Source organism: Microtus ochrogaster, unplaced genomic scaffold (genome assembly GCF_000317375.1).
Source record: "Microtus ochrogaster isolate Prairie Vole_2 unplaced genomic scaffold, MicOch1.0 UNK9, whole genome shotgun sequence".
Taxonomy (NCBI): domain Eukaryota; kingdom Metazoa; phylum Chordata; class Mammalia; order Rodentia; family Cricetidae; genus Microtus; species Microtus ochrogaster.
In genome coordinates, this window is record NW_004949107.1 from 9,514,842 (window position 1) to 9,541,037 (window position 26,196).

General features: G+C 38.5%; 2 protein-coding genes across 4 annotated transcripts in view; one reads left to right on the forward strand and one right to left on the reverse strand.

Moving 5' to 3' along the window:
- Nucleotides 1–21,467, forward strand: part of Usp34 (ubiquitin specific peptidase 34) — a 180,481-nt gene extending 159,014 nt beyond the window's left edge. The window contains exons 69-80 of the mRNA XM_013353501.1: nt 1,366–1,523; nt 3,904–3,982; nt 5,423–5,549; nt 6,544–6,651; nt 7,599–7,703; nt 7,820–7,944; nt 8,919–9,042; nt 16,912–16,991; nt 18,545–18,685; nt 18,804–18,947; nt 19,893–20,052; nt 20,308–21,467. Coding sequence (XP_013208955.1) covers nt 1,366–1,523; nt 3,904–3,982; nt 5,423–5,549; nt 6,544–6,651; nt 7,599–7,703; nt 7,820–7,944; nt 8,919–9,042; nt 16,912–16,991; nt 18,545–18,685; nt 18,804–18,947; nt 19,893–20,052; nt 20,308–20,915 — 1,959 coding nt within the window. The 3' untranslated portion in view covers nt 20,916–21,467. The remainder of the gene's footprint in view (nt 1–1,365; nt 1,524–3,903; nt 3,983–5,422; nt 5,550–6,543; nt 6,652–7,598; nt 7,704–7,819; nt 7,945–8,918; nt 9,043–16,911; nt 16,992–18,544; nt 18,686–18,803; nt 18,948–19,892; nt 20,053–20,307) is intronic.
- Nucleotides 21,462–26,196, reverse strand: part of Ahsa2p — a 10,508-nt gene continuing 5,773 nt past the window's right edge. For 2 of the 3 annotated variants that reach the window (XM_026788903.1, XM_026788904.1), the window contains exons 4-9: nt 25,169–25,283; nt 24,097–24,185; nt 23,312–23,425; nt 22,893–22,994; nt 22,363–22,414; nt 21,462–22,268 (exon numbers count right to left, since the gene is read on the reverse strand). In XM_026788903.1, the coding sequence (XP_026644704.1) occupies nt 22,096–22,268; nt 22,363–22,414; nt 22,893–22,994; nt 23,312–23,425; nt 24,097–24,185; nt 25,169–25,283 (645 nt within the window). In that variant the 3' untranslated portion in view covers nt 21,462–22,095. The remainder of the gene's footprint in view (nt 22,269–22,362; nt 22,415–22,892; nt 22,995–23,311; nt 23,426–24,096; nt 24,186–25,168; nt 25,284–26,196) is intronic. The other variant, XM_005366474.2, reaches the window with a different exon arrangement.

Below are 26,196 nucleotides of genomic sequence, written 5' to 3' on the forward strand. Positions count from 1 at the left end.
CCTGGAACTAGCTCTTGTAGACCAGGCTGGTCTCGAACTCACAGAGATCCGCCTACCTCTGCCTCCCGAGTGCTGGGATTAAAGGCGTGCGCCGCCCGGCGGCTCTTAGAAATTTTTATGATAATTGTTTTCCCACATGAAGTTGAGTAATTTTCTTTCAAGGTCTGTGAAGAATTGTGTTGGGAGTTTGATGAGGATTGCATTGGACCAAGATGCCTTGCTCAGCCGTGATGCAGGGGGCAGGGGTTTTCAGGGGTTTGGTCCTGCCTCAGCTTAATGTGCCTGGCTTTGTTGACTCCCCATAGGAGCCCTTCCCCTTTAGGAGAAGTGGATGTGGGGTGGGTTGGGGGGCAGTAAGAGGAGGGTGGGAGAAGGAACTATGGTTGGTATGTAAAATGAATTTTAAAAATTCTTTTAAAAAAATTAATAAATATTGCATTGTAAAATTTTGTCAAGAAAAGTATCAAGCTACACAGTTTAGTTCATTAATAAATATGTTAGAAGCTCAACTGTTACTTCACATTTATATAAATTAATAAAATCATAGCTAATAATTTCACTTTATTTCCATATTACGTTACTAACCATCAGTCTAGAATGATTGTTTTAAATGTTGATAGAAAGGCATGTCTCAGAAACAATATTAATTCAAACTTGATTTAGGTGTTCAAAATCTTTAAAACAAAGCAAGTGAGATAGATGCCTTTGAGGGTAAAGCCATTTGCCACCAAGCCTGATGAATGACTTCAGGGTGATCCCTGGGATGTACTTTGTGCAAGGAAAGGATTAACTTCTGATAGGTGTCCTCTGACTGCCATTCATATTTGTTCCCCTCCCCCAAGATAAATAACATGTTTAAAAAAACTTTCTAACAAATTAATGGTTTCTTATATATTAAAGGAATGGAACAGAGAGAGGATAAGTATAGACTTTTGCTACGTGACCTTTGAATTTAAAATGCTAATGTTTTAAACAGCATTAAGACATATCTTTGTGAATGTTAACTTTAAGGATCCTACAGGTGTGTCCATGTGCAGCTACATAACTCCATGATAGTCATAAATACTGCCTAGCACTAAGGAATGAACATGGCTAAAACATGAGGTTTTTATTTGAGTAATTTGATTGCATAGCTCACGGATCTATCTGAGCCTCATAATAGCAAAGGTTAGACTTAACACATTGTAGTATATTATGTATTCAAATTTTAAGTAGATTTCATTACTGACTTTACTAGTTCCTTTAGTTGTGTGATCAATCTATGATTTTAGTAGCTGGCTAATGAATATTGATTCAGAAATGAGGAACAGGTATTCTGAATATTGAAAGACTGGAGAGATCATTTTGCATATTTGTCTCTTTTAGGCTGTGGAAGAACTGTTTAACTTAATGCAGCTATTTATAGCTCAGAGGCCAGACATGCGAGAAGAGGAAATAGAAGATATTAAGCAGTTTAAGAAAACAACTATAAGCTGTTATTTACGTTGCTTAGATGGTCGCTCTTGTTGGACTACTTTAATAAGGTAAAAAAGATAATTTGTCATTTTTTTTGGTTGGTTCTTGATTGGTTTCCCAAATAAGAACATGGTACCTTTTGACATGAAAAGAGAAATAATTTTTAGTATTTATAATTAAAAGCTTGTTCTTTTAAAATAATAAGAATTATTATTTTATAAATACAGAGTCTGATGTAGCCTAAATTGGCCTTTTACTTGCTTGTACCTTGTAGCTAAGAATGACCATGAACTTCTGATCCTCAGACCTCTACCTCCAAAATTCTGGGATTACCGATATATATCCCACTATTCCATGTTAATGTAGTTTTGGGATCAAACCCAGGGCCCCTCATGAATGGTTAGCAAGCCCTCTACCAGCTGAACTCCATAGACCATAGAAACCCTATTCCTCCCAATTTAGAAATTCTTCGAGGTTATTGGTAAAACATTTCTGTACTTAGAAGCAATATTTTTTTTCCTTTGGTTCATAGTATATTTTCCTATCTTTTATTAGAATCAGATCTGACAGTTTAAAGGGACCTTAATGTTTGAAGGTCATGTTTATAATCATACATCAGACTACTTGGGTGGTTCCAGTCTAGAGACCCCTGGAAACAGCTTTTATATCTCAAGATGAGTCTGACTGTTAATTTCTTCCATTTTTCTTGAATCCATTTGGCTTTCTTATCTTTAGGACTTAGCAAAAATAATAGAACCATCTATGTAATAAATTGTTCTGAGCTGTAGAACTTGAATGATTTAAAAAAGAACTGCAAATTACATTTTATTTCCTTTACCTCTATATAGAAATAAAATTCTGCTCAATGTATCACAATGCTGAGAAGGAATGGAGAAATATGGGGGACTGGTTGAGGTCCTTCAGTAGGTGCATAATTTTGTTTGTGTTTTCATGAAGTCTACACTATAACATTAAACTAATGAACCCAAGAGAAAATTCTTTTAGGTTATTTCTTTCAGAAAGCTTTTGTATTTGAATCTTTAGTAGTCTACAAAATGAAATAAATGTTCAGTAGTCTACAATTTTTTCCCCCCGAAACCTGTTAAAAGGAAATGTTTGGCATTCAGTTTGAATACATTGTTTCCTAACGGTTATTTACTTATTTATTTATTTATTTATTTATTTATTTATTTATTTATTTATTTATTTTTAAGTGTTAGAGTTTTGCTGCTTGTTGAGTAAAGAAAGGAAGCTTGCAATGGAAGTAAAGGGTTTTTAGTTGTATCTTTAATAGCACTTTGCCAGGTCTGAGCACACATTAACTCAGATAAATCTATCCTTAGGATTTTCAAGTTTGTCCCCTTCATGGTACCCTTTCTTCCCCAAGCTGATGAATGCTTTTGGAATGTAGAATAGTTTACTATTATAAGAACTTAAGAGATGGAAAGATAAACTCATTGTTTCACGTTGTTTTTATGTGCATTAGTGTTTTGCCATTGGGTTTCAGGTTCCCTGGAACTGGAGTTAGAGAAAGTTGTAGTTGCCATGTGGGTGCTCTCAAAGAGCAGTCAGTATTCTTTAACCACTGAGCCATTGCACCAGCCCAAACTCATTTAAAAACAAAACAAAACAGCATCGTTATACTGGAATTTAAAAGTACTCTTATCATACTGTCCTCTTACCATTGTGGATGAAGAATTGATTAGACATTGGTAGACATGTTTTTCTTTAAATTACAATGCAAAATATTTGATTTCCCTTTTCAAGTTGAATGTCCCTTCCCTTAGTATGTCCAGAGTACTTAGAAATAGAAATGTTTCTGATTTCAGTGGATTTTTTTTAACTTTGGATAATTTGCATCAAAGTTACAAGCTGAGCATCCATAATCCAAAAATCTAAGATGTCCCACAACTGAGTAACAACTGATGGATTAATAATCTTGAGATTTCAGAGTGTTCTAGATTTCAGATACCGGCTGCTCATTCCATTGTGCACTACTCAGAAAGAGTGCACATGCTTGAAATTCCACTTAGTGAAGTCAAGGCAGGAGGATTGCACAAACTGGAAGCTAGTCCGAGCTATATAACAAAATCTCTTAAAAATTAAAAAACAAGGGGCTGTGGAGAGGTGGCTCAGTGGTTAAGAACATTGGCTGTCCTTCCAGAGGACCTGGGTTCAGTTCCCAGCACCCACATGGCAGTGCACAACTCTGTAACTCTAGTTCTAGGGAATCCAGAATCCTCACGCAGGCATACATGCAGGCAATACACCAGTGCACATAAAATAAAAATAAATTATTCTTTAAAAAATTAAAAAAAAAAACAGTAACAGATGTAGCCAGTTTCTTATATATGATAGGAAAACCAGAAGCTTAAGCCAATTTTACTCCTGTTTTTCATCACCAGATTGTTCTGTTCTTTTCTAATTGGACTGTTTCTATTTCTCTAGTGCCTTCAGAATACTCTTAGAGTCTGATGAAGACAGACTTCTTGTGGTATTTAATCGAGGGTTAATCCTGATGACTGAGGTAAGTATACAACATTGCCTTTTATTGTGACTGTATCTCATTTGAATACTCTTTCCATGACTTCTTACTGTATATATATAAAGAATGCCTACTGAACCGTTTCCCAGGTGGCAGGACTTTATTTACATAGATTACGCCTCATTTTGTATTTAGGTTTATTTGAAATAGACTAGTTTTATTTATTTCACTTAGTACATAAAAATGAAAATCATGTGATTTGTAATCAAGGTTACACATTATTTCCCCAAAGCGTTCTTATTTGGCAGAACCAAAACAGAATGCCAAGAGATTTGCCCAGGACTGAAATTTGCATGACATTTTTCATGGTTCTTAGTTCCCAAGTGGGAGATGGTTTAAAGCCACCAGAGTCCATCATACTTTTTGGTCTATGTTGTAGATAACATTATACACCTAGAAAGTACTGCACAGGGGCTGGAGAGATGGCTCAGAACTAAGAGCATTGCCTGCTCTTCCAAAGGTCCTGAGTTCAATTCCCAGCAACCACATGATGGCTCACAACCATCTATAATGAGGTCTGGTGCCCTCTTCTGGCCTGCAGGCATACACACAGACAGAATATTGTATACTAAATAAATAAATAAATATTTTTTAAAGGAATGTATTGCACAAATTATGATGTAGTGTTGATGTTTTAATTGATAGTATTATAGAGCAGGAACAGAATAAGAAGCTATACTTTGAAGCATTTGGACTAGGCAAGAAATGAGTGGGAAAATATTCAAATAAATGACTTCCTGAGCTCAAAGGCAAGAAAGTTTTGACTCTGTTTGAGGCCTGACATGTCTACTCTGTGCTAAGTATTGCACCAGCAAAGGATTATAGCAAGAGAGATGCAGTTCCTGTCCTGTCAGTTTACAGCCTTCATATTCAGCTACAGAACCTAGGCTCTGAATTTTGAACTGTGAATCAGTATGAACTGTAATAAACTGACTTGGAGCCCGGTGCACGCCTTTAATCCCAGGACTAGGGAGGCAAAGGCAGAGGCAGGAGGATCTCTGTGAGTTTGAGGCTGGCCCACAAAGTGAATTCCAGAACAGCCAGATCTGTTACACAGAGAAACCACGTCCCCAAAAGCCTAAATAAATAGATAAATAGGTAGGTGTTAGATTGATTGATAGATAGATAAGTGTTAGATAGATAGATAGATAGATAGATAGATAGATAGATAGATAGATAGATAGATAGATAGATAGGTAGATCAAACACACACCTGACATAAGAATCAATGAACATGCACTCGTGCTTGCACCTACACATACACAGTAGCTAAATGGGGCAATTTGATTTAGAAAGCAAGTAACACCTGTACACACATAGTCCAAGTTTGGAAATACCTTTAGAAGATAAGCATTTCCGTTTTGTCTAAAGTAGAAATGAATTTAAAGGATTCTGAATTTTTATTTCCTAAATCACTTGTAGTCTTTCAACACACTGCACATGATGTATCATGAAGCTACAGCTTGCCATGTGACTGGAGACTTAGTAGAACTTCTGTCAATATTTCTTTCTGTTTTGAAGTCTACACGCCCATATCTTCAGAGAAAAGGTTTGGTTGGTTTACTTTTTATTTTTGTTATTATTTTGCTGCCAAAACAATTTTTTTGGTTTTTGTTTGTCTTACTAGTTTCAGGGTGGATGGTTCCTGAGCTAGCTAATATTGGGCAATGTTTATCATGCCCTCATAATGTAAAGGTGGGATATTCTTATATATGCTTATATACTTATTTATACTAGTAAACAATAGGTAAGTGTCCTATAAGAGTCATGATTTGGCCAGGTGGTGGTGGCGCATGCCTTTAATCCCAACACTTTGGACAGGCTCCAAAGCTACTGAGAAACCCTGTCTCCAAATAAATAAGCAAACAAACAAATAAATAAAGATTCAAAATTTAGGAGATGTGGAAAGCTTCCACACAGTAATAAGCTAATTTTTTTTTTTAAACCTGTATAGCTCCGATTTGGTCATTTTTATTTGTTGGTTTTTATTTTATTTTATTTTATTTTATTTTATTTTATTTTATTTTATTTGAGACAGGGTTTCTCTGTGTAACAGCCCTGGCTGTCCTGGAACTCGCTTTGTAGACCAGACAGGCTGGCCTCGAACTTCCAGAGATCTGCTTACCTCTGTCTCCTGAGTAAAGGTATATGCCACCAACACCTAACTTAAAACATGTCATTTTTAATCTTAATAGAAATAAGTGTAAAAAATAACTTTTATGATTAAGATGTAACATGTTTAGCACATACTTGTAATCCTCACCCTCAGGAGGGTGACCTAGGAGGACTGAAAGTTCTATGCGAGCCTGGGCTACACTTAGCAAGACCCAGTTTCCCCTCCTATTTCCTGGGGGCAAAAAAGAGCAGTTTAATGTTGCAATCTCATGATCTCATGAAATTAACCACTTAGCTTTCACCAAGCATGTTTTTATGTAATTAATTTGAAACTTGAGGTTTTTCAAATAGAGGTTACAAATAGAACAAAAATTGTGGGGAACTGTGCTCATCCAAAAGTCCGTTTATATATGCTTTTATATTTGCAGATGTGAAGCAGGCATTAATCCAGTGGCAGGAGAGAATTGAATTTGCCCATAAACTTCTAACCCTTCTTAATTCCTATAGCCCTCCAGAACTAAGAAATGCTTGCATAGGTAAGTTGCTTGAAAAATAAAAGTTGTAGGCAAATATTTCTGGTGTTTGTTTGTTAGGCTTTTTCTTTTGTTTTGTTTCTGTGAGTTGTGAGGTTACATTTATAATGTTTGGAAGACAGTGACTTGTCTGTGTAATTCATATAGAGTAGCAGGTCCTAAGAAAAGTTGTTTCTGAACATGCTAGTGTTAAATGTGTTTGTGGGCAGACTATCTGGGTCTCTATTGTAGGTTTCATACAACTCTAAATAAACTGTGATCCTGTATGAACAAGGTAGAATCATGTTAATATTTACGAAGTGTTATTCATTGTGTAAAAGATAGTGCTAGTTTCTTCACAGTGAGTTTTGGCCTTAAAAACATTTCTCAGTAACTGCTTATAGACTCTTGAGTATAACACCTTTGTGGCTGATTGCTTACAGAATGATAATATATAGCTGTTAAAAGAATCTACATTTAAATATAGAGTTAAGTTTTTTACTACTTAGAAACCACTTGAAGTAGTGAGCATTGTAGACTGTTAACTGTAGTTTCTCAAAATAGCGTAAACAATAGTTTTAGAGCATGAGATTTACTTTTGTGTGGTTAGTAAGTGAGAATCAGTCTAGCCAATATCGTAAACTTCAACAGCAGAAGGCAGATTATCAGCTGTTGTGATGGACTTTATAAAGGGTATTGCTATATGACTAGACTGTGTCTACAAATAAGCAAGGCAAATAGGGAGATTAGTGATAGTGTTTTAAATTCATGTTTTAAGTACATTGACTCTTTGCTGTGCTTTTCACAGCTCTTGATCCAGAGTTGTGCATTAGGCAGTTTTTCCCTTATGTTAGAAGCTCAACAGTTTGTAGTACTTAGGACACTACAACTTCATCAGGATTTGAGAGATCAAAAGTAGTGGGTAACTAACCCGCAGTGTTTTGATAATATTAAATTGTTTTCATTTCCAGATGTCCTCAAGGAACTTGTTCTTTTGAGTCCCCATGATTTTCTTCATACTCTGGTTCCCTTCCTGCAACACAACCATTGTACTTACCATCACAGTAATATCCCAAGTACGTATTTATCTAACATAATACTTGAATATGGTTGGCATGTAATCATTCTGCACACTGAAGCTTGGAGATTTATTTTTTCCATTTATTCTTATTGTACACTTTTAATGTCTTAGTGTCTCTTGGACCTTATTTCCCTTGTCGAGAAAATATCAAGCTAATAGGAGGGAAAAGCAATATTCGGCCTCCGCGCCCTGAACTCAATATGTGCCTCTTGCCCACAATGGTGGAAACCAGTAAGGTATGTTGGGATGCCAGGAAAACCGTATTTCTATAGTACAAGGTAATCTGAGATTTCCCCCTGGCGGTCTGTTAGATTTATGTGAACGATTCATTAATCCTATTATTAGATTCATTTGGATTTTTTCCTTTAAGTGCTCTGAAATGTTGATATTTGCAAAATCAACACTAAGCACAAGTTAAGATTTTTTTCTTCTTTTTAAAACAAATAGCTTAATAGTAAACCTTAGTTTGTTACTAGGCTAAATTATAGCTGTGTCCTGCATCTAAATATACAAAAATCAAATTAGGTACTTGGAATGTTTTCAATTTGGCAATATAATCAAGACCTCTTCTACTGTCCCTTTAATCATATTCTCCTTAACTTACCCTAATATAACTGTTTGATAGATTTATCATCTGGTTCCTGTTCTCTAATGCTTAATCTAAAATAGTGTCAATCCTAAATTACAGAGACAAGCTATATTAACATAAGATATCTTAGTTTTAACTTTTTTTAAAAAAAACATTTTTCCCCTTCAGCTTTCTTCACCCACACCTTTATCCACACTCTCTTGCCTACTATTTTTTGGATCTGAAGTATATTTGAACAATTCTTCATGATAAAATATTAAAAATAATTAACATTATAGTTACCCTTATAGAAATATTCTCAAATCTTTCAAAAATCAAATATAACTCATTCTTCTTGATATGTTTATAGAGCTAAAGTGTCACATGCTAAAATCTCAGTACTTTTACTCTATTTAAAGTATATAGAAATGATGGGTAATTATAATTGATAGCATTTGCACACTGACAATAAACCTAAGACAACTATGATCTTAATAACACTAGAAATTTGGAATTTAAAACTAGATTCTTATAGAAGTTAAAGATTTAATTAGATTTTTACTTAATCTTATTACATTTGCACAAAATATGCTCTTTATTATACAATTTAAGTGCAACCATTTTATCATCTTTAACCTTCAGGGCAAAGATGACGTTTATGATCGTATGCTGCTAGACTACTTCTTTTCTTATCATCAGTTCATCCATCTATTATGCCGAGTTGCAATCAACTGTGAAAAATTTACTGAAACATTAGTTAAGCTGAGTAAGTATAAAAGATGAGCAGTAAATTCCACTGAATTATTTTAAGCCCCTAGCCATTCAGGAAGGGGAAAAATATATGACAGTCCCTTTATATTTTTCTTTTTTAAAGTGAATGTTTAAAAATACTAATTAGTGTCCTTGGGAATATTTTAATTTTTATTAAGAAAACACCAACTTACTGGTTTCCATTGGATAGTTCTGCCCAGAGTTTCAGCTGGCCTATTATGGAGCAGGAGCAGGGCTGACCATCACTCTGTACCCAGAAGCCCGGGTCCACCATCTTCACAGCAGAATTCAAACAAAACTGTGTTGCTTAGGGAGAAAAGTTTAGAGATACACTTCCCTGGCCCTTGAGGGTGAGTTGAAATCTTTAGTGCCAGCTGTGCTTTGGAGCTGGTGGTGCCAGAAAAGCTGAGTGGGCTTGGCAGCGTGAAGCAGAGGTGCATATACGAGTGACTAGGCGGTAAGTGTCATAAAATGAGAAGACACATTTAAAAGGAGCATCATGAGCAACAGAAATCCTTCAGTGAGTTATATAGGGGAGAAAAAAACTTGACAGATGTCTAATACCTCTCTCCAAGGTCAGGACCTAGAAGTTCTGAAGCTCTATATGTCCTGCCTTCTAATTTTATCAAGGATGGGCCGGGATCCTCTCTGGTCTCCATAGTTTCATTTCAGAATGTGGGGAGTAATACTTATGAAACTACCACTTAGATCAAGAAATAGGCTATTACCATACCCCAAAGGCCTTTTTGTGTTACATCTCAGCAACAACTCCCTTTTCTATGGAAAAGATATTGGTCCATTCCTGGTAGGGCAAAAGATACGATCCAACCATAGATTTCATTACCCAGGAAGAAGGAAGTGGTTGCAGCTGTCAGGGATAACTCCTCTTCAAAAATAATCATCTTATTGGTAAGTGATCAGAGCATCTTCAGATTTGAAAGGCTGTTCTGTTCCTTCATTAGCTGATCATACCTACGTGTCTATGGGTGATTCCAAGATGTGGGGAGGTAAGGATATCTGCAGATTCTTTTTCAGAATTGTGCGTCTGGGCTCTGATACTTGGTAAAAGTCTCAGTCTAGCAATAACAACTGTCAGGTGTAAAAGAATACTCAGGAGTTCTGATAGTATAGCCTTTGTGCTCAGATAAGAGGTGTATCCAAAGATGCTAACTTTTGGAGAACTTCCAGGTAATCATGTTTATATAATTTATAACAAACTATGTGAAGAGCTGTTCTTGATAGTTGGACAATTTTAACCAAGTAATGAATGTTCTACCATTTTTGAGTTTCTCTTTCGTCAACACAAATATATACTTTCATGGAAATGGAGAATGGAGAAGGGTAGCTGGATGTGGGAGCTCATGCCTGAATCCCCACACCTGTAATCTCAGCAGTCAGGAGGCTGTGGCAGGAAGATGGCCAGACTTTTAAGGTCTTCGTGGGCTACAGAGTTAAGCTGTCTACAAAAACAAGCATAAGTAACAGGGAGGGAGAAAGAACACACTTAACATCATACACCAAATCAGCACCACCATAGCATGGAACACTATTCTACCTTAACGTCGTTTTTGTGTAAGTGTGATGAATGTTTTCAGGAGATGCACACATTCCCAACTGTGCTGTCATTCAGAGCATGGTGGTTACCAGCCATGCTGGAAGGGTTAGAAGTGCAAACTGTGACCAAAGGAACTATTTTATGTAATTCCAGCCAAACTAAGTTTAAATAGCCAAATGGTGACTGTTACAACAAAGTTAGCTACAACCCAAACCACAAAGCAAGAAATTGAAAGTTTATTGGTCCATTCCTAACTAATGCAGAAAATTGATTATCCTCTTAATGTACAGAGACTTAAAAGCAATGATGTCTGGGAAATTATGCCCCAGCGTTTGACATTAATTACTCTTATAGCCAAGACAACTATTTGCAAGGAAAGGGAACTAGGAAAGGGCTCTAGAAGACAAAACCCACATTAGTGACAGCAGTGGTGAGGAGAGTTGGTAATTTTTGATACGTATGACTCTTCCAGGAAAAGTTTAAACTGAGACTTTGAAGTTAGATAGTCTGAAGATCAGAGTATTAACATATTATTACCATATGTGAGATCTTTCTCAAAACCTATGTTGGATTGCAAGTGATTGCCAGTTTTGAAGAAAACACTCGGATCCCTGTACACTACCACAACTTCATTAATCTCTTTGTCTTTTTACTTTCATTTTGTAAATATATTTTCTTTTACAAAAGAAAACTAGAATGATTCAAACAATGGCAAAAAAGACCAAACAAAAGCACATATTTAGTAGCTATTAAAGATAATATCCAAGTCGGGCAGTGGTGGCACACACCTTTAATCCCAACTCAGGAGGCAGAGGTGGGCAGATGTGAGTTTGAGGCCAGCCTGGTCTACAAGAGCTAGTTCCAGGACAGGTTCCAAAGCTACAGCAAAACCCTGTGGGGGATAGGGGGTGACCAAACAAAGAAAGATAATATACAATTAATAGAGTATTGGTGGTATTAACAGCATGGTGGTCCATACTCTTGGGAGCTCAGGCAAAGAGACCGAGAACTCAAGATAAACTACATAGCAAGTTTGGTGATAGCCTGTGCTGCTTGAGACCTTGGCCTCACTCGAGGGATGACAGGAAGTGAGGTGAATAGAGAAGGACCCCTAGCAGCCTCCTCAAAAGCACGTGCACTTGCACCACACATGTATGCAAATGTGTGTGAGAGAGAGAGACAGACTGACTGACTGACTGACCATATTTTGCAAGACATAAAAACCAGGAACAGTAAATTTAAGAAATTTTGAGCTGGGCAGTAGTGGCACACACCTTTAATCGCAGTACTTGGGAGGCAGAAGCAGGTGAATCTCTGTTAGTTTGAGGCCAGCCTGGTCTACAGAGCCAGTTCTAGGAGAGCCAGAGCTACACAGTAAAACCTTGTTTGAAAAAAAAAAAAGTTTTTTGGTTACATAATGTTGAAATTGTTAATAGTAGTTGTGAAAACATTGTAAATTAAAATATGAACTAGCAGCCTAGCATGGTGGCATATGTTTTTAATCCCAGCAGATATCTATGAGTTCAAGGATAGCTAGAGCTATATGGTGAAGCAATGTCTCCAAAACACAAACAAAAATCACAAAGTAGCTAATGGGAAAATGCTGTCAGATAAACACAAACACAAAATGATTTTAGACTTCGGTAAAATGGAAACTAAGCAAAATCAGGACATGAATAGTTATGTCACACGCACACACAAAAGTGTGTGTCAACCATGTGAGAAGTTGCCTGCTTTCATTAATGAAAAAGCAGCTGGCAGGGGTGGTGCACTCCTTTTAATCCCAGCACTCAGGAGGCAGAGGCAGGTAGATCTCTTGTGAGTTTGAGGCCAACCTAGTCTACAGAGCGAGTTCCAGGACAGGCTCCAAAGTGACAGAAATCCTGTCATGAAAACTAAAAATCAAAAACAAAATATTTTTAAGATAGGGTCTCACTGTATGCTCTAGTTACCAACAAACTCACAGTGTAGACTAGATTGGCATCTCAGAGAGCTCCATCTGCTGCTGTTGCAGTACTGCTGGAATTAGAGGAGTGTGCCATAACATGTATCCAAAACTGTGTGAAGGTCACTTTAAGATTTACTTATTGTACTGTATGTGTATGATCGTTTACCTACATATTTCTTTCTTGCACCAGTGTGTTTCTGATGCCTCGGGGAGCCAGTAGACAGAACCCTGGGACTAGAGTTACAGGTGCTTTTAAGTCAGCATGTTCATAGTGGGATGTTGCTCTGAACTGCTGAGCCATTTCTCCAGCCCCTAAAACCAATTTCTTTAATTGACTAAATTAAACATTCAAATTCATAGTATCCATATACAAATCCATGATATAGAAAGCACACTGTGATTTCTGCTTCTCTTTGGGGTATAGTGTGACTGACTGAAAATGGCTGTTTTCCCTCAAGGCTTCCAAAGCTGAATGTATTTCAGACCACCTGATATCTAATGCAGATCCACAGCTGGCTTTACCAGTCCACAAGAATCAAATCCATATGTTACACATAGTAATCACATGTAAAACAAACCTCAATTTTAAACTGCTTGCCAGTTTGTTCATCTGCCTGAAGAATTGACATGGGTATCTGAATATTCCAGAGTTGGGCCATCACATTTTCTGTAACCTACAAAGAAGGCTACAGTAGGTTAGCTAGTAGGTATGCAGTTAGAAGAATAATTTGATTAGATATTGGTATTTATAGCCTACGGCATCTTGATTATTTCATAGTAGAACATTATTCATGGGCGTTTATCCACTAGCTGTTGCCATAACTTCCCTAGGATAATGATGGGTGGGAATAACACTATAGAAAACCACTCAGAATTGTAACAGCTCCAAGAAACTGTGACTGGTTTATATATACATATGAATATGTGAGCCGGACAGTGGTGGCACACGCCTTTAATCCCAGCACTTGGGCACTTGGGAGGCAGAGGCAGGCAGATTTCTGTGAGTTCGAGGCCTGCCTGGTCCACAAGAGCTAGTTCCAGGACAGGCTCCAAAGCTACAGAAAAACCCTTTCTCGAAAAACCAAAATAAATAAGTTTATGAAATATTTTGTTTTCATAGCAATCTTGGAAGTACTAAATATTCTGAAACAACATTTCCCTACAGAAGCAGCTTGAAAGGTGTTTCTTTTACTGACAAACCATATAAAAGCTTCTACAGTCTCCAGTTCTCTGACAAAAGATAGATGTTTTTGAGTGAGGAATGGGACAAAGCATGAACCTTGCTTAAAGATGCCTGAAGTCACAGGATAGAGAAATTTAAGTGTTTACAGAATCCATTGCATTTTAGATGTGCCATTCTATTTACTGAGGGAAAGCCTAGAAGTGCGCCCGAGACTGACAAAAGTGGCTCAGCAGTTAAGAGTGCATGCATGTCGTCCATGCAGAAGACTGGATCTGTTCCCAAAATCACTCCAGTTGGCAGCTCACAACCATCTGTGACTCCTGCTCCAAGAGATCTGATGTCTACTTCTGTAATCTGGGCAGGTGCACACATACACACACAAACAATATATAAAAGATAAAGAAGTATATCTGAGAGTTGGGCGACTGCTTCTCCGTGTGTTTTATACCCAGTGAATGACATAGGTATTGAGGAGGAGTATGTACATTTAAGAGAATATTGGCCTCTCACTCATCCCCAGTGCTTTGTGAAATTGAAAGAAAATTCAGAAACCCTGGTGCTTCAGAATAACCTTCTGTCCAAAGGAAACAACTTGAAAGGAAATTCAAAGGACTGGAAGGTGACTCAGTTCCCCCTGGTTGGCATAGCGTTGTCTAGAGCTTACTATATAAGCTGACTTAGGAAACATTCTTGGATTGGTAATTATCTATGTTCATTGCTGTATTACATAGTATTTCAAACTAATTCCCTCAGTGCTGCACTGCCTTAATAAAATTAATATGCTGCTAGTGTTGGTGAATCTAAAAATAACAAGGCTCGAAGTAGTTCAGTGGGAGAGCATCCCACATAGCATGCTAAAGTCCCTGGGCTTGAGCCCCTGTACAGTGTGGCAGGGGAAGTATTATGTTAATTAAGCAATGGTACAGGTAAATGTGGAGATCATAAAATGATACCAGAGGGTTTGAGTAAATGTAAATTAATGAAAAGAATATTAGTGTTAGAATTAGATAAATGTGGGATAGATGTAACTAACAGGCTTTGAGATAAATTAGGAGACTATTACAAACTCTGTTCAAGGAAAAGAAACAAGCTGAGCATGGTGGCGTACACCTGCAACCCTACCACTTAGGAATCGGAGGCAAAGTCATCAGGAAGTCGAGGGCAACTTTGGTTGCATGAGAACATCTTAGAGCAAAAATTGTTGCCCTGCTTCCCCACCAAAACAATAACAACAACAAAAGAAAAAATAAGAATTAAAGTAATACTTTTCAAAGCTGAGATATTTTAATGTGTTTATCTGACATACCTAATATAGTAGGTGTCAATAAATGTTCCTTTCCCTCTTGTTTTTAAACATGGTTTAATATCAAGACATCACCAGGGTTGCTTTGTTGTAGGGATTAATGTTGGCTTTTTGTAGCTGTTAAAAGGAAGGAGGATTATTTTACTTTGAGGAACAATTGAAGAAAGAAAAAGTTAAAAAAAAAACTTTAGTGATGATACAGACTTTTATATCCGAGCAGCAGTCCGGAGACTGACTACTGGCAGACTGAAGAGCTGGATATAGTAAGAGGCTCTGCATCTGTAGGTCACGTGGTCTTGGACTTTTTGTTGTTCTTTGTCTTAAATGTTTTGTTATCAACATTTGAAAATGTGGAAACTTTCAGGTTTAGGAGTTCAACACCTGTAATCCCACAGTTCTGAGGCAGAGAAAGAGAATTGTGGGTTTCAAGACCAGCTTTAGCTATGTGTCAAGAGACCATGGTGTCAATGTTAAATAAAAATAAAAAGCCATTCCCAACTCACCCAACCTTAAAACAAGTAGTGTCAGACTTGGTCCAAGGGTGAACCCTTATTTTGTGACCAGTAACAATGAAAGAATATGTGACTAAAGAAACCATTTCCTGGAGCCATAACTTGATGGCTTGTATGTTTGTATGTGTTATGATAAATACTTCCTGCTTCATCTAGTTTAGGTTAGAATAATTAGGGCGGATGAGCAATGTCTTGTCTTAACAAGGGACTAGTAGGCTTCATTCTGAAAGAGATCCCTAACTGTGTAATTTGCTGTTTAAAGATCTCAAAGCCTTAGAGCTGGCAAACTACAACCCATGTACTAATAGTTCTTAAAAGCCAGCAGCTACCTACTAAGAGTAGTTTTCATATTTACATACTAAGGAAATTAGAATGTTTTATGACACGTGAAAGTTGTGATTCAAATTTTAATATTTGTTAAGATTTGCTTGTAGCTAGTCAACCTTAGTTGCTGCTCTATCTACTTTGGCATTGTCTTTACAGCCTTGAGTAGCCACAGTGCTTATACTTACTGTTTGCTCTCTATAGAAAATCTTGTGAACTCCTGACCCAGCCCATACTTTTTAACTGGAAGATACCTTATATCCTGTTTCTTCTCTGTAGTTATGTTATTCTTGAAAGTGGACAGATGCAGAAGTAGAACATTTTATGGAGGGAGCTGACACTGTAGTTTCTGTAAGAGAGGCAGAGAGGATGGAGGGGAGGAGGAATGTATGAAAATCTGACACATAGAAGAGGTTGAAATTAGAAGTTTCAGGACTTGGGCTGCAGCTGGGTAGTAAAGTCTTACCTAGTTTATGTGTCTGAGCCCTTAGTTTTACACCCCAGGAAAACACACACGCACGCACAGAGATGTCCTAACAGCATGGACAGTCCCAAATCTTATCTACCCAGAAGGTCCTGAGGACAAGGCAAGAAGACAGTAGTTGACTCAGCAGTGTTTACTTCATGGCACACAGAGAAACAAAAGGGGAAGAGATGAAATGTTTTAGAATGTAGTTCTCGTCACCTTCTCTCCCACCCCTGTAACAAGCCTGGAAAATTGTCTAAAGATTTCCTTAATCCAAGAAAACTTTGAAAACCCCAGATAAGTTCAGTACTCAGAAATAAAGAGCTGGCTGAAGTTGTTGTCTTAGATACTTCTGGGAATGAGGTGTAGGGTATATAAATAAATTCACAATTCTGCATTCTCAATTTTTGCAGTGCTTAAAACATTGCAGTGAGTTCTCTCGTGTTATATATATTTCTAAGAATACAGAGAAGATGCAGTTGAAACCAGAGATAGCTGACAGTATTGTACCTGCAGTACTCAGCTGTATAACATAGTTATAACCTGTTCTGGTTTTTATTTTTCACATATTAGGTGTCCTGGTTGCCTATGAAGGCTTGCCACTTCATCTTGCACTGTTCCCCAAACTTTGGACTGAGCTATGCCAGACTCAGGTAAAGCAAATGGGTTCACGATTGATCTCATCCAGCCAGATTACCGGGAATTTTTAAAACAACTGAATAAAAACCGAATGTTAGAAATTCGGAATGTTGTAGAATTAAGGGAATTACTACCTGCTGGAATTTCATTCAAACTCACGCTTTGTATAGGGGAATGCCAAATAAGATGTTTATGTTGGATTTCTTATCCATAGCTTATATACTGCAGTTTCTGGGAAAGTCTAAAACCCCGAGGTAGTGGAGGAAGCAAGCTCATAGCCATCCCAGCTCCTTCCACCCTATTCTTCACACATCTCCAACAGAAACCATGGTGCTTGTCCTTTAACTCTGCTTGGTTGTGATTCTCAGAGTCTCACTGAGAACAGGACAGTTTTAGCTAATACCAAATAGAACAGGAACTCCCTCACCCACTTCATTTCAGAGTGACCTCCAGTCAGGCATGGTGATGCTTGCCTGTAACTGCAACCCCAGCATATGCTGGAGCAGGATAGCCACAAATTTAGGGCTAGCCTTTGGCTACATAACAGGACCCAAGTCTTTAAAGCCAACACATCAACATTTGATTATTGCTTGTTAAGATGTTGAAGAATTTGTGAAGAAAGCCAGATTAGCCAGGTTAGTCTAATCTGAGGTTTGTCTCAGTTCTTGTATATGGCCTAAAAGATTCCCACGAACATAAACTCTGGTTGTATCTCCAGTTGTTTACCGTGCAGTACCATAATAAAGGTTATTTCCTGCCCCAAACTATAAGACTGTATAGAGCATCATCTGTTCCCTTGAAGAATGTCAGTTTTTGTGGTAGTACTTATGACTGCTGGGCAAAAGTTTCTGAACTATTACTACAAAGAACTTTAATCATTATTATATAGGGAAATATAATAGGAATATGTGAAAGCTATTGATCCCAGTCTGCTAATGTGACTGGCATTCAGAAAATGACTTTCTGGTTTATTTTTGAGTCAGGGTCTCCCTTTGTAGTCCTAGCTGTCCTGAAACTCACTGTATAGACCAGGCTGGCCTCAAACTCAGAGATCCACCTGCCTCTGCCTCCTGCGTGCTGGTATCAAAGGCCTGTGCCACCATACCTGGCTGTATTTTAATTCTTAAAATTTGTCTTTTCTTGGTTATCTATTAGTCTAAACATTGATTGTCCCCTTAAAACATTCATGTTCTGTTCTTTAAGGCTTATTCTTTGATCCTTTTTAACTTTGTGCTGGGTGGTAAGGCTACATTAAGTATATGTTGTTTGGGTGGGGCTGGAGGAATGGCCAGTGCTAGGAGCATTTGCTGCTTTTCCAGAGGACCCAAGTTCAATTTCCAGCACCCATGTGGCAGCTAACAACTGTAACTCCAGTTAATGGTAAAACCAACACCCTTTTCTGACCTCTGACATGGGACAGGCACATGTATATGCAGACAAGTACACACACAGAACACGTTGAGTTTTGCCATTGTCTTTCTCTAGCAAATTGCTATAGTTCCACCTGTAACTGAACATTGTCCAAGTCCCCAGCTGCTAACTGCAGTGTTTCTTTTCTCCACTTTAGTCCACTATGTCAAAAAACTGCATCAAGCTTCTGTGTGAAGATCCTGTTTTTGCAGAGTATATTAAATGTATCCTAATGGATGAAAGAACTTTCCTAAATAACAATATTGTCTACACATTCATGACACATTTCCTTTTAAAGGTATGTATGTAGTTCTGAGATGCCTTTTCTGTTTAATTAATGTGTGCTTATTATGTTCGGCTTGAATTTTAAGACTTGTCCGTGCATGTGTACATATGCAAAATATGTTCTTTTCTAGGTTCAAAGTCAAGTGTTTTCAGAAGCAAACTGTGCTAGTTTGATCAGCACTCTTATCACAAACTTGATAAATCAGTATCAAAACCTACAATCAGATTTTACCAACCGTGTTGAAATTTCGAAAGCAAGTGCTTCCTTAAATGGGGTAAGAACTGTGCCAAGAAGTTCAAAACTCACCTTAAAATCAGCTCTTGTATGCATCCTCTTTTTAACCATTGTGACTTTACTGTTGAAAGGACCACGCATGAAGAAAACTATTTCAATTAACTGTTCATTGTGTTACGTACACTTAAAGCACACTTTCCATTATTGAGAACATAGAATCAAATGGCATTCGATATATTAAGGGAACGAGATCAGTAAGAACTGATTATAGGCACATACTTATCATAGCACTTGAGAAGCAGTGGCAGGAAGATCACTGGCAAGTTGGACACTAGTCTTAGAATACAAGTTCCAAGCCAATCAGGGTCAGCATGACTATCAAAAACAGAATAGGTCCCTTATCTCTGCTGTGTGTGAGAGAGGGAGGGGGGAAGAGGGAGAATTATCTATGGCTCCCAAGTAATCAGATCAGTCACACTTATGATTATAAAAGCAGCAAAGCCTAGAGAGTATGTTTATGTAGATTCTGACAGCCATAGAATGGAACATGTTGGAAACATATGCAGACTTATCATTCAGCCGCAGGCCCCTAATGAACAAGATGCTTACAAGCTATGCAGGGATTTTTGTTTTTATTTTTATGGAGACATACACCAGAACCAAGCTTGAGAAACTATGACTCCTATGAAATAAAATCCAGATTTTATTTGAAATTACAGTATTATTTGAATCACTATGTAAGCCTAAGCTGCATTATTTGGTTTCTGTTTCAAGAGTCTTTATTCTTTCATACTTGACATAGGCACAAAATGAAACAATGCTATAAACTGATGGAATACTGTAATGTGCTAATTCTGGTTTTAGATTTATTCTGCATTGCCAGAGACCAGAATAGATTCCTGGGAAATAAACATCTTCATTTAACTGTGAAGTTGTCTGAATGTTGCCTTTAGGATTTGAACTCTTCCTGTCTGGGTTTCTGTAGGACCTGAGGGCACTTGCTTTGCTCCTGTCAGTACACACTCCCAAACAGTTAAACCCAGCTCTGATCCCAACTCTGCAAGAGCTTCTGAGCAAGTGTAGGACCTGTCTGCAGCAGAGACACTCACTCCAAGAGCAAGAAGCCAAAGAAAGAAAAACTAAAGGTTAGCTCTGTCAACTAAGTCATTGGCTGGGGCTGGGGCTGGGGCTGGGGCTGGGGCTGGGGCTGGAAGGATGATGACAAGCTGGAGGTATGGCTCAGTGGTTGCTCTTGGCTAGTATTGCAAGCCCTCAGCTTTGACCTCCAGTACTACAAAAAAAGAAAAAAAAAACATAAAACACTGGCTTCTTACAATTGTCCCCAGTAGGATTTTAATCTTTTGAGGAAGATTCTGTTTTTATGTATTTTTCCCCCACAGATGATGAAGGGGCAACTCCTGTTAAAAGAAGGCGTGTGAGCAGCGATGAGGAGCACGGTGTAGACAGCTGCATTGGCGACATAAAAACAGATACCAGGGAGGTCCTGACCCCCACTAGCACCTCAGACAATGAGACAAGAGACTCATCCATTATTGATCCAGGGACCGAGCAAGACCTTCCTTCCCCTGAAAATGGCTCTGTCAAAGAGTATCGGATGGAAGGCCTATCTTCGTTTTCAGAAGACGGGTCACATATCCGGTCGCAGCATGCAGAGGAACAGTCAAACAGTGGCAGGTTTGATGACTGTAAAGAGTTTAAAGACCTTCACTGTTCCAAGGATACTACACTAGCTGAAGACGAATCCGAATTCCCTTCTACTTCCATCTCCGCAGTTTTGTCTGATTTAGCTGATTTGAGAAGCTGTGATGGTCAAGCTTTGTCCTCCCAGGATCCTGAAGCTGCTTTATCACTCAGTTGTGGCCATTCCAGAGGCCTCTTTAGTCAAGCGCAGCAACACGACATTTTAGATACCCTATGTAGGACCATTGAATCAACAATCCATGTGGTCACAAGGATATCTGGCAAAGGAAATCAAGCTGCTTCTTGACATTAGATGTGGCATGTCTACTTTCAAGTGCCCCTCCCCCTTGCCGTTTGTCTAAATTTTGCTTATTTGTTTTGTGCTTCAGTTTGTCCAGTGCTCTCTGCTTGAATGGCAAGATAGATTTATAGGCTTAATTCTTGGTCAGGCAGAACTCCAGATGAGAAAACCTTGCATCTTCTGTATACTTTCTAAAGGGCAATCAGATAATGGATATGTTTTATGTAATTAAGAGTTCACTGTAGTGGCTTTCATTTAATAAGGCTTTCTGGGAGAATCGGGGCGCTGACCCTGTACAATGTAATTTAAACTTACAGCATTTTTACTGTGTATAATATGGTGTCCTCTGTGCCAGTTTTGTACCTTAAAATAAGAGAGGCAGATTGCCTCTGATCGCTGTGGTTCTTATTATCAAAATTAAGTTTACTTGTATACGGAACAACCACAAGAAATTTGATTCTGTAAAGAATCCTCTTTAGCTGTGGCCTGGCAGTATATAAATGGTGCTTTATTTAACAGAATACCTGTGGAGGAAATAAAGCACACTTGATGTAAAAATAACTGTTTTATTGTTATTGAAATGACTGCCTCTTCTGTGTACTTAAACTGACTGTGATGCCTTTGTTACATAAGTTGTTTCAGTTCCCTCGGACGACAGCCAGCCCGTGAGCAGACTGAAGACAGGAAGCATATAGCCTTCTGCTTTGCTGTTTGAGAAGTCCCTCAGCAGTCCAAAACAGGAACTGACCATGTGGATGTCTCGCCAAGGAAAGCCAGAGAAGCGTAACAATGCAGCCAACTAGCCCTCACCACAACAACACTCCTAAGAACTACACCTTGAAAACTGGAGTAGAATAAAAGAATAGTATAACATGCCATTTATTTGTCTTAAGCTTAAATCAACTGTAGCAATGAAGTAGCATGTTGGGAGCAGCTTTAGCTTGGGGAACTGGACTTCACTTACTTTCCAGAAAGGAACAGCCATGGAAGGTGAGACGACACCTGATTTTACTCAGTGCAGAGTCTATCAAGCAATGCTTTTATATTCTGTAGTTTCATGAATTTCATCCAATATAAAATAAATTAGGGACCTTGGGGGAGGGGACTTTTTGAGGAAGAAAGAAGAGGTAAGTAAACAGGCCAGGTTTCTGCTTACAAAAGGAGGTCCTTATAAAACCTAACTAATTCAAGCATTCTGGGTGGTGAGCTGAAGTAAACCTTTTATTTCTTCAAAGTGCTGCTTCTGCCAACAGAATTTTGTATTCTCTTCTTTACAGACAGGAACTCCTTTACAGTCCAATTGTAATTCCGTTTGCCCTGGAGCAGGCACAAAACTCAATGCAACTGTTGCATAGTGTTCTGGGGGAAAAAACCAGGAGCCTTATTATACCAAGAAGAAGAAACTATATCCCAGCTTTAGTTTGCTGATATATATAAAGTGCACACAGCATACCTTCTGGCCAGTTCCTGCACCTCCATTTCATGATGATCTTCCTGTTTGTTAACTGAAAACAAAGACAATTCTCAGAAAACATTTATTGAAACTTGTACAATACAACAGAAGAAACAAACCCTTTTCAAGTTAAATTCCTCTTAATACTAGAACCAACAAGTAGCATACAATTCTGTCTTCCAATTTACACATCAAGGACAAAGCTATGGTAATAACTGGTAGCTACAGAACTGATTGAAAAGGCCACTGATATCTGGCAGTTTGGACCCTAATAACGTAGAATGCGGAGCTTGAAGCCTCCAAAACAATGTGAGGCAGAATAGAGAGTGTTACGCTATTTTTGCAGAATTACTATCAAAGTAAGGCTTAGACTTTATCATTATTTATAAATATATATATTCTTTTGTTCTACAATGAACTTTATTACAGAATTTGAGACTGAACTCACTAAAAGCTTTAAAACAATTAAAAATAATGAGAAAGGAGCAACAACTGCTCCATATCACCATTGTAACCTTGTAGTTACTTACCAGTTCCACATATTCTCCAGTGATGTTCCCATCAAACATCTGGAATTTCCCTCCCTTTTCAGCTTCTAAGACAGCAGGAGATTTGGAAAATTTTTGCACCAACTAGCCAAACAAAACAGACATGTTATTCTAACACCTGCTGTCACCCTGTGCATGTGGTGAGGAATATACCAGCATCTTATATGCCAGGTCTGCATTTTTCAGTGGTGTGATTTTGCTTAATTTTGTTAGACATCAAAGCTTTCTTTTTTTATAGAGGGAAATTTACATAAAATCCCCTAATTGCTGATACAGCCCACAAGTGCTCATTGTTGTTCCCTCAAGTTATTCAATCACCAATGTCCCTGAAGCCCTTCCTTCAAAAACAGACTTTGTTCTTTGTGACATGGCTACAAACCTCATTTGGTAGAGTTACTTACGTCCTTCACGGTGAAGATACTGTACAGCTGTTCTACTGTGGTGTCAAACAGCTCAGTCAAGTGCAAAGCTACAGTGGGAATCCTTACACCCAGTGCCACTGGAGAAGCCTGCACCTCAAGATGAGAAAGAGATTCAAGAGGATGGGGAGCATACCAGAAGAGAACCCTGCACACTGCTGCCTCTACTCACATAAGAACAGCATTAAAGTTCTTTGCTCCAGCAGTGCTGGCTTTTATGCTAGGAGCCGTTTAAACACCTCTGATCTCAGTTCTGTACAAAGGGACCCAGCACAAGACAACAGGGTCAAAGATGACCAGACCATAAGGTTGTGAATTCCATGTATATATTCCTGCTCACCAATTCTAAATCCTAATGTCAGGACAGAACATTATTCCATCACAATACATGAGCTTAAATGTCACTTGGCTTTTGCTGGCTATGATAGCTCACACCTCCACTCCCAGCAGTCAGAAGTTTGAAGCAGAATCACCATGGGTCTAGGCTAATCTATCAACCAATGACTTAAAAATAATTTTGATGTTTAGTGTTCTCATCTATCAAGAATTAGAACCTCAGGCTAGAGGTGAGTTCTGTGGTAGGGAGCATGCCCAGCATCTGACAGCCCTCACACTTACCACAAAAAAGCAATCCCATAAAATGATGTCACTATCTTAAGGGGAAATGTGTAAATCAGCACTCTTTCCTCATCTACAACCCAGTATCAAAAGGGTATCTGGAAAGTCAGTAAGGCATCCTTAGTACACTTTAGCCACCAAGCTCATACCTGTAAAGAGTTCTCAGCCAGCGTCCTCTCAACAGTCAGTTCCTGGGTTGTTACAGCTCTTGTTGGCAAAATCATTCCTGCTGTAAATTCTATAAGTAAATAGGAAGATTTTGTTAACATACTTCCTTTTATCTAAACTGGCATTTTTTAAAAGAACATTTTGAAGCCTTGAAAATAACTCTATGTTCTTACATGTATTACTGGTACTTATTAGCAAAGGCCCTTTTATTCATGCTCCAATGCCTTGCTTTACCGCATTCCTCTAAAATGCTAATTTTTTTCACAAGTTCTTTTCTAAATAGGTTGTACATTAACTGTTGGTAGTTTATGGTCTTGCCTACTCTGCACTACCCCTTAAAATCTTCATGCCTGGGAGGTCCTGTGGGACTAGTGCTGACCCCAAACCTGTGTATGCCAGTACCTGGACAGTCAGTGAGCAAGCTTAAAGGATGAGCTGCAGAGAAAGCCCTGCCGGACACTGCCCAGCTCTCATCTCTAATATGAGAAAATAATAGCCTCATTTCCGTACAATATAGAGGTTATCTAGGTATTATCGATACCTGTAATATCTGGTCACTTTCATTCATACATTCATTCACTCAGCAAAGATTTATTAAGCACCTACTATGTGCCAGGCATTGTGCTAGATGCTGGAGATACAGCAGTGAACAAGAGAGACACCTTCCATGCCCTCATGGAGCATATAGTCTAGCAGGGAAGACAGACATTAAACAAGTAATTACACAGAAACTATTCCGTTGGGGAGGGGGTTTCTTTTTTGAACAAGGTCTCACTATATAGCCCAGCCTAGCCTCAACCCTGCAATCATCCTTCTACCTCAGCTTCCCAAATGCCGAGAGACAGTAAGTGTGCCATCATGCCCAGCTCAGGAAACTGCTGACAAGTGGCGGTTATTAGTCTTACCCACAACTAGCTTCCAACACCCAGACTACAACTTATTCTGCAGTCTAAAGGTGTTTCAGGAGCCCGCATTGGGAGTCCAGCCCTCATGCAAAACATAATTGGGTAAACAGCAAGGGACCCTGTGGTTCACAAGGAATGCCTTCTTTACCAGTCTTCAGTGCCTTCAGGTACTCTCCAAGGGCCTCCCTGACCTTGGTGGTGCCTGTAGTTTTCATAAGATCCTTCAGTATATCCCCATCTCCTTTCTTTTTACTCACATTCACCTGCAAATCAGAAGAATAAAAACCTAAGAAAAAACTGATGAATGTATTCTTCCAACACTGGATCCTATTGAGAACTGATCTGTGGGAGACAAAGGAAGTGGTCGCAGCCACAGAGGAGTTAAGAATTTTTAGGTGAGTACTGGCCGCCACGTTGTGAGCGAACTGTACAGAAGATGAACATTTAACTTGCTTTGAAATTGTCTAAATATAGGAGTTTATAAATAAACTGCTTGTGGCTTTATCTAGAGAAGGTCCAGTATGGCAGCTACTTGTGGCTGAGCATTTAACAAGTGCCTCGTCTAAACTATGTTATAAAAACTAATACACCAGACTCCAAAGACTTAATACAGAAAAGAAAAGGTAACATACCTCATCAATTATTTGCTAATTACATGTTAAAATCATATTAACTCTCTACTTGATACTGGATTAAAATTTTCTAATTATTCTATCTGGTTTTTAATGTGGCTACTAGAGAAATTAAATTGATTATGTAAAGCAGCGCTTGTCTACAAACCCAAATCCATCACCCAAGAAAATCAAGTTCGCATATAACTTGACCTTAGGCCCTTGGAAGAGGAAAGCAACAGAAAGGAGACAGTGATGCGTTAAATGGTCTGGATATTCTGATAGCAAAAAGGTGTTGGTCTCAAACTACAGCAGGTCCCTGTAATTCTGGAGTGGGCTGCATCTGAATCTGGCATTGGCTTGGCCAGATGCTACTGTAGGACAGACCTTTAGATCACCAGGAAGCTGCATTGTTGACCCCCTATGTGGTGAGACTACAGCACCCAAGTGGAGCGAGCTAAGTCTGAGACAGTGTTGCGGGAGGTCCTTCCGCTCCTCCAGCCTATAGCCGCTGAGATACCAGCCCATTGGGGCGTGGTCTCTCTCCCTTTAAAAAAGCGGCCAC